At 41.5% G+C, this 8,222-nt stretch overlaps 1 protein-coding gene across 1 annotated transcript; it reads right to left on the reverse strand.

Annotated features, from left to right (window-relative positions):
• Nucleotides 1-1,137: 1,137 nt before the first annotated feature.
• On the reverse strand, nt 1,138-6,336 carry amer2 (APC membrane recruitment protein 2). The gene has a single exon (XM_051681907.1). It carries the CDS (start codon nt 6,190-6,192, stop codon nt 4,228-4,230), a length of 1,965 nt encoding a protein of 654 aa, XP_051537867.1. The 5' UTR covers nt 6,193-6,336; the 3' UTR covers nt 1,138-4,227.
• Between the last annotated feature and the right edge of the window lie 1,886 nt (nt 6,337-8,222).

Raw genomic sequence — 8,222 nt, forward strand, 5'->3', positions numbered from 1 at the left:
GCCACCTTCCTAAACATCGTTGCAGACCAGGTACATTCTGTCATGGTAATGATGGCAGTGGCCTCTTTCAGCAAGATAATGTGCTCTGCCACACTGCACACATTGTTCAGGAATGGTTTGAGGAACATGATGAAGAGTTCAAGGTGTTGCCCTGGCCTCCAAATTCCCCAGATCTCAATCTGATTTAGCATCAGTGGGGTGTGCTGGACCAACAAGTCCGATCCATGGCGGCTCCAACTCGCAACTTACAGGACTTTAAGGATCTGCTGCTAATGTCTTGGTGCCAGATACCACAGGACACCTTCAGAGGTCTTGTAGAGTCCATGCCTTGGCAGACCGGCACTGTTTTGGTGGCACGCAGAGGACCAACAGCATATAAGGCAGGTGGTCATAATGTTTTGGCTCATTAGTGTATGTTTGAAAACATTTTTGAAATGAATGATTAAGTTGTGTACACTTGTGTAAAGAAAGTATTTTAATATATTTTACTTGATGGTAACACCACGTTATATTTTTAGTCATAAAATCATTAAATTGTTTGTAGAAAATGATACGAATGTTTTTCAAAAATTGGTGAAACCAACATGGAAACAAAGATTACATTTCTACAAACTCGACATGTTTAAAACTAGATTTTTAAAAGAGTTCTCAATTTTTTCACCTCAGACAACCTTATTTGTCAATTATCCATATACTGTATGTGTTTCTGTTCCATCTTTGAACAGAAATCTTCTTGACACAATGTATTGCCAAGGGTATACCAGTATGGCTTCTTTTTCATATCTTGTGCAGAACATGGTTAGTGAATTGCTGCCTGCCACAATCCCTGCCACACTAATGATTCTGCCTCCGGTACTGATGTTTGGAACAGATTCTGAGCTTATTAATCGAGCCCTCTGAGCCCCTGTGGAAATCAAGCCATGTGTAGAGCTCTGAGAGCAGTATCCCATCCGGCTCCCAGGTGCAATGAGAGGCTAATGAGAATATGAGCTCAGGGCTCAGCAGGTTAAGCCACCCCCTTCCATCAACCACATTCTAACTGTCTTACTGAGCACACAAACGTGGACACATGATGACCCAATCAAAATGTATTCTAGACGTGCTGTCTGAGTCAAGCATCAACACATACAATGTATGCAAGGTTGTAATGTCTTTTTAATAAAAATAAATAAATAAAAAAAACATACAATGCTATTAAAATATTTTTTGAACACAGTGTCATAGTATTTTTTGAAGTACCTTAGAATACCAAGTAAATACCATGGGTTATGAATATGTTAATCACTCAGTACCATTATAAATGTATATATATATTGTTTTCTTATAACTAAGTTTTAGCGTATGGTGCTAGCAATGCAAATGTTGTGGGTTTGATTCCCAGGGAACACAATACTGAAAAATAAAATAGTATGAATATACATTTTGGACAAAAGCATCTTCTAAATAAAATAAAATAAAAATAAAGCAACAAAGTTTGTTGTAAATAAACCATGTTGGTTTTCTCTCATTCTCTCCCGGCGACCCTTATTCTGTCTCTCGTTCACAGAATCAGGTCTTTGAAAACTAGGGCAGAAACCATTAGTCACACATATACACTCACACACTTAGCACTGCTTATGCATACAGCAGTAATGTCTAATTTTCTGCTACCATACACACACAGGTATAAAACACATTTTAAAGGATATTGCCAGATACGGCTGACCCAATTACAGTACAGTCATGTTATATGCAAAACTAATTCTTTAAACCGTTTTGGTTAATAACTCTGCGCCCAAATAAACACACACACACACACACACACACACACACACGCGCGCGCGCGCGCGCACACACACAACCAGTTTTGTCATGTGTAGGGCTGATATCAGAGGGTTATGGTGTTACATAAGGCTTTTACATAAGAAGCCACACTGCAGCGAGAGAGCTGATCAGGAGTGAATGTTTTTCGCTGCACCATTACTGTGGGGACTGCACCAAATCCCCCCTTCACACACACGTTAGTGTGGCTATTCTTATGAGGACTCTCCATAGACATAATTATTTCTATACTGTACGAACTATAGATTCTATCCCCTAACCCTAACACTACCCCTAAATCTAACCCTCACAAAAAACTTTCTGCATTTTTACATTTTCAAATAAACATAGTTTAGTATGTTTTTTTAAGCAATTTGAATTATGGGGACACTAGAAATGTCCTCATAAACCACATTTATAGCATAATACCCTTGTAATTACCACTTTGTAACCTAAAAAAAAACCTTAATAAAAAAAGCTCTTTCTTTCTTTCACCTTTTTCTCCAAAACAAAATCAATAACAAATCCATGACAAAAGATGCCAATAATTCTCCTCCATAACCCACAGTAAACACTTCCTTTGTCAACTGGATTCAGCCTCATGCTGGCAGCTGAGCCCAACCAGCGGGATTTAAATCCCAGCAGACTGTGGCTGGCTGCAAAAGGACAACCATGATGCTCTTTACGTCTCTGCGATTAAAAACAGCTAACATCTGAGCCCGGGCAAACTGCCCAGATGGCCATGTTGTTAAGCGTTTGAAAAATGATGCACTCATTCACACTTCCTGGATGTACACAGAGCATAAGTTTTATTCATTAAATAAAGAACAATTCAAAGAAAAGTAGCAATTAATTTAATAGAAAAGAGAGAAGCCATGTCATGGGCCTTCTGGAGAGAAAATGTCTTACAACTGTGTTGAACAATTTAAAAAAAAATTTTTCATTAAAATGTAAAAATATTTTATTGACAATTGTGGAGCAACCCCAATGCTCAAATGATGACAAATCTCTTTCCACTGCAAAAACTCACTGTCTTGATCTATATTTTTGTGAAAAAAAAAAAATATCTAAATATCCTTAAAATGAGATACATTTACTTGAGATGTTTTTAGAGAATATATCTTGAATTAAGATTTAAGAATTAAGCATTTTTATTATTTCACTGGCAATTATTTTAAGCAAACACCTCACTGAATGTTGTTAAATTTATGCTTAAATGAAGAGAGAGAGAGAGAGAGAGAGAGAGAAATAAAAACATTTGCCAATGAGGTAAGAACAGTAAGTAATTCAAAATATATGAACTAAAATAATATCTTAATATCTAATGCAATTTTGCTTCACAAGTTGTTTTAGGGACATTTAGATATTTAAATTGGCAAACAAAAAATACTAGTAAGAAAAGTATTTTTTGCAGTGTATATGGAAGCCCATTCCAAGTCTAAAAGCTGTTGGGAGATGAGTCCCGGAGAACAGCAACATGGCGGAAGACAGTTATTTTGTGATACATATGGGCTTCTCTGTATCTCTCTCTCTGTCTCATGGAGCAGTGAGCAGGAAAATAAAACAGACCTTTGTGTAGAGTGATGACATGCTACATTCAGAAAAATACAGCTTAGTATGTCCAGGTTAGTTGGAGTAGTACAAATCACTGTGAGAAGAGGGATTTACTCACGATCGAGAGTTTTTTTTTTTTGCAAGTTGTGCTTCTCAAAAGACAAAACAAGCAGTGCACACATATCCACAGTGAGGTCGCAGGGAGGTCCTTGTCCTTTATAAAAGAGTAAGAAATGTGAAGATTCAGTAAAAAGATTTTTTTTTTATATATCAACAGGATGTCACGTTGTGTGATACAAAAGAGTCTCAATCAAAAGGCTGTGTTCCCTGATCCAGCTTGAGTGTACAAGACTCCATGCAGCTTAGTTTGGAGTGTAAGAAGTGCTTGGCCTGGCTTCATCTCGAATAGTCATCCAAATCATATTTTGAACAATCCTGGAGAGATGAAGATTGCAGCTGCGCTTTACACAGTGCTAAGGGCTTATGGGACGAATAAACCAGAAATTCCCACAATTACTGATATATAACATTCTTCAAAGAATCAGCAATCTCACCATATTATCCCTCTTCCAATGGCTGGTGAGCTGTATAAAAACAAACTCAGGATCACATTATTAAGAATGTCATGTGTTACGTATTGTAGGGCATTCTACAAATGTCTTAATTTCATTACGTGTAATATACTACACTTCACAACAAAAGAAGTTTTGATGAAGAAAACCCCAGCAAAGATGTAATCCTTAGTAAATGAGTGAAATCAATATAGTGGATGATTGCTTGATATTATATTTTTTTTAAAATTTGTTTTGGCCTAAAGCTCTTGGTGATTTTTTTCCTGTATAGTCAAAAGCATCTGATGGGCCTCTGAGTTCTCTACTTCCTGCTTTGTGTGGTGGGGGCACTCTTGTTGCCAGTACGACGGACAGGAACCTTAGAGACAGGGATCCGAGTGCGTGGTGGGGCATCAGTCTTTTTAGAGGGGCTTTTTGAAGTGGGGCTAAGATTGGAAGAGAGCGCTCCTTGACTGGAAGAGTGGGATGGCGGTGTTTGTCTCACACTAATGGGGATCTTGGAATCTCGAGGTAGGCTGGTACTGCCTTTCATGGAACGGAAGGAGGAAGTGGGGGAAGATGAGCATTTCTTGGAAGGCAAGCTCATTTTTAGATCACCTTCAGATTTTGTTGGCATGCTTACGTCATCATCTGACCCAGCTGCACTAGGGCTGTCAGGATCGTAGAGGTCATAGAGAGCATCACCAGAGCAGCTGTCCTTCAGTAGGCCGTCACAACGAAGGAAGCTGCTGTCCTCATCCTCTGGTCCAGGTGTGGGAGAGTCCCAGTAACCTTCATCACTAGGTGGGGCGTCCTGGAGTTCTTTATCGACAGGTAGCGGGGAAGGACGTGTGGGTAGCTGCTTCCCCATTTTGCTACTTCCACTCACAGGTATCTTACTGAGGCCCTGAAGTCCCTTCACTGGAGGCGGTCTCTTCTCGAGCTTGGTCTGCACTTGATGAAGCCCAGGCTCCGCACGATGTGGAGCTGGGGAGTCTTCACCCCTCTGGGGCAACATGTGCCATAACCCCTGCATGTCTGCATCATCTACACCCTCAGGACTGGCCATCTCCTCCCCTCCACCCATGTAGGCAACAACCCCACTACCCTGTGGCTTCTTAGGAGCTAGACATGCTCTTTGGTGGGCTGGCATGTAGCAAGAGGCTTTAATGGATGCAAGACTACTAACCTGAGGAGGAAGTGGAGGCTTGGCAGGTGAGCATCTCTCAGAGTTTGTCCCGGCTCCACTTAGCCTGTGACCCATACAGCCCCCACTACTGCTACCCGTTCCACTGCTCGTGGCACTTCCCCCGTTCCCAGAATCCTCTTCTGGGTCAGCGATGATATCACCACAGCCTGTTAGGGAATCAAAACTTTTTAGAGAAGTAACATCGGTGAACATGGAGCATAAGCGATCCACAGACTGTTCAGATGGTGGGTCAGCTGTGCTGTGCTCCATTGGAGGGGTCAATTCACAGGTTGTAATGGAAGACAGGTGTGTGGAACCACTGTGTTTATCATGTTGGAGCCCCCCTGTCTGGAGTGGAGAAGGAGCTGGAGAGTCCTCAGTGACTATATGTTGTGATGAAAGAGGAGGAACACACTTGTCGCACTCCACTTCATTAGTACCTTGTAATTCCTGCATAGATATTCCCTTCCAATTTCCTGCATCCCCTGGGAGAGGACTGTCCTCAAAAACTTGTGGTAAGGGCTCAAGAGTGAGAGTTATGTCCTCCTTCTCTGTCATGTTGTCAGAGGAAAGTATTAGATCTCCTTCCTTCACCTCCTTGGCCACCTCTTGCACCTCACCTGAGTCCTCATGAGCCTGGGGTTTCCGTCGCCAACGCATGCTGCTGAACAGCCCCTTGAGTCCACGTCCCCGCCGTCCCACCGTAGAGGTTCCTTCCCCTGCACGGCTGCTGCTTCTGCGTAGCAAAGAGAAGAAGCTGAAAGACTTGGTGACAGAGCTGCGGAGGGGGGCGGTGGACACACCATCTGGTGTGCTGGCGTGGAGCTGGTCAGCACTGGCAGACTCCTCTTTCCTGTGGCCGTCAAACTCTGAGGGAGTGTCTGTTATTAAGCCATCATGAGTTTTGCTCCTAACGAGCTCCAGCGGCTTGCCAGCAGCTTTACCGGTGGACTCTCCTTTGTTCCTGACTGAGAAGATGCTCGGCATGCTGCTGCCGGACTTGCGCCTGCTGAACAGCTTGAAGGCAGTTTTGTTGAGCTTTCCCGTTGGCTGGGGGTCAAATGGAGGTGGTTCACTGCATTCTGTTTGAACCTCCATCTCTACCGCTATATCTACTACCCTATTTCTCTCTGTTTTGTCTCTTCTTCTCTCTTTATTTTACCCTGTCTCACACTGCTGGCTTCTCTCCTTCTCCCTCTCCCAATCCACTTCTCTCTGCTGCCTTTGCTTGTTGGTGTTCTCCCTTCCTCTCTCTCTTTCTCTCTCTCTCACTGGTGGCTGCGCCTGACAGTCTCTATGGTAACTGGGAGGGTTAAGCATCTTTCGTCAGCACTGGAGGCAAGCCAGTACTTTTCACTCCGCCCCCACAGCTCGCCCCCTCCACACACAAACACACCCTCATCCCCCACACTGCAAACATCACATATCCCTCTCCTCTTTCTTCTCTTAATTATTCTGTCTGTCCGACTGAAGAGGCGAGTGATATGCATCTAAGTGCGGGCTGCAAAGAATGTTTTTATTGAGCTGCGTCATTGTGATTGTAATCATGTATGTGCATTCTTTTTTGTTTTTACCCCTATAATAGAATTAGTGTTGCAGTGACTTTGTGGATTTTTTTAGAAATGCAGTTATTTGTGGAACGTTTCCAGAAATGTTATACAGAGAGTGATCAGAAGTATTAAAGGGATAGTTCCTGCTTTTGTGGGATGTTCATAACCTAAAAGAAGATATAGGCAGAATGACACCATTCAGTCATGGTTTACTTTAATTGTAGAGAAAAAGAAACTGAAACTAACTTACTACATAACATCTCAGTTTGTGTTCCAAAGAATAAAAAAGTCATACAGGTTTGAAACAACATGATGGTGAGTAAATTATTATATAATTTTCATTTTTGAGTGAACTATAACTTTAAGGGGGAAAAAATTAAACTAGTAAGAACCCCTTAGTGTAAATGAAAATAAGCCACTGAAAATCCCCCTCAAATGAGAAGGCTTAGGAAAAAACATGGACTCGGGTCATTGCTGTAGTGTCTGTAACTGAAGACATTACATATATGAAGACATGAGGCGGATTTAGCTAAATATTTTACTCTCTCATAGTGAACACAGAAGCACAGCCCACACTTGAAATGGTTCAAAGAAATGGCTGATGAAATTTAAATTAGATTAGCTCACGCTGGTGGTCCTCACCTGTTCTGGTCCGTCTGGAGTGGTTGATCATGTTCAATGTACCCCTCAATAAACCACGGTCCATCTGCCCCCGGCATATGGGCTCAGGGAGCTCCTATTACCACACTCCTCTACTGTTAAACAACAGAGATTCTAATATACTCTAATTATTTGAAATAGTAGCTAAGCAACTGAAAGCTTAAGGGTTTCTTTTTTTAGCGGCTACAACGTGTACATCAGCATGGACGACATTTAGTGAGAAACCTTATATGCTATGTGAGAAAACAGCTACCATAATGGGACATAGATAATAGACAGGGTTCCCATACCTTTTGACCAATTAATTTCCATGACTTCTTCATGACTTTTCATTATTACCGAATAAGGATAAAAAACTTTTTAGAAATTGCACTCACAAAGAACAATTTCTAGCCAACAAAAAAAAAAAAAATCTGAATTTTCACAATTCCCTGATATTTCTAGGATTTCCATGGCTGTGGGACCCCTGAATAGAATTCAAGCAACCTTGAACTGTCTATAACTAAGGAATCAGAGTTAACTATTGATATATACCATCTGTCTATCTCAATATTTTTTTAAAGCATCCTTTCAGAAAGCCTGAATAAATCCCTATGAAATAGATGTGCCCATCCGACCCACCCCATCTGGATACAGGCCTTCTCTTCCACCTCACTGGCATGAAACAATGTCCACATTTACACAATGTGCAGTGGGGCTTTGCCTGAGCATGAAGCATGTAAAGGTGCATGTGTGTGTGTGTGTGTGTGTGTGTGTGTGTGTGTGGGCGGGTTTGGGTGGTTTACGAGGACATTTTGTAGGTTACAAACTGGTAATTACAAGGGTATTATGCTATAAATGTGGTTTATGAGGACATTTCTAGTGTCCCCATAATTCAAATTGCTTAAAAAACATACTAAACGATGTTTTTTTGAAAAT

This window comes from Myxocyprinus asiaticus, chromosome 41, assembly GCF_019703515.2.
Source record: "Myxocyprinus asiaticus isolate MX2 ecotype Aquarium Trade chromosome 41, UBuf_Myxa_2, whole genome shotgun sequence".
NCBI classification, from domain to species: domain Eukaryota; kingdom Metazoa; phylum Chordata; class Actinopteri; order Cypriniformes; family Catostomidae; genus Myxocyprinus; species Myxocyprinus asiaticus.

Bases quoted from the DNA above. Each gene is read 5' to 3' on its own strand.
- amer2 (XM_051681907.1), bottom strand. From the start codon at position 6,192: ATGGAGGTTCAAACAGAATGCAGTGAACCACCTCCATTTGACCCCCAG.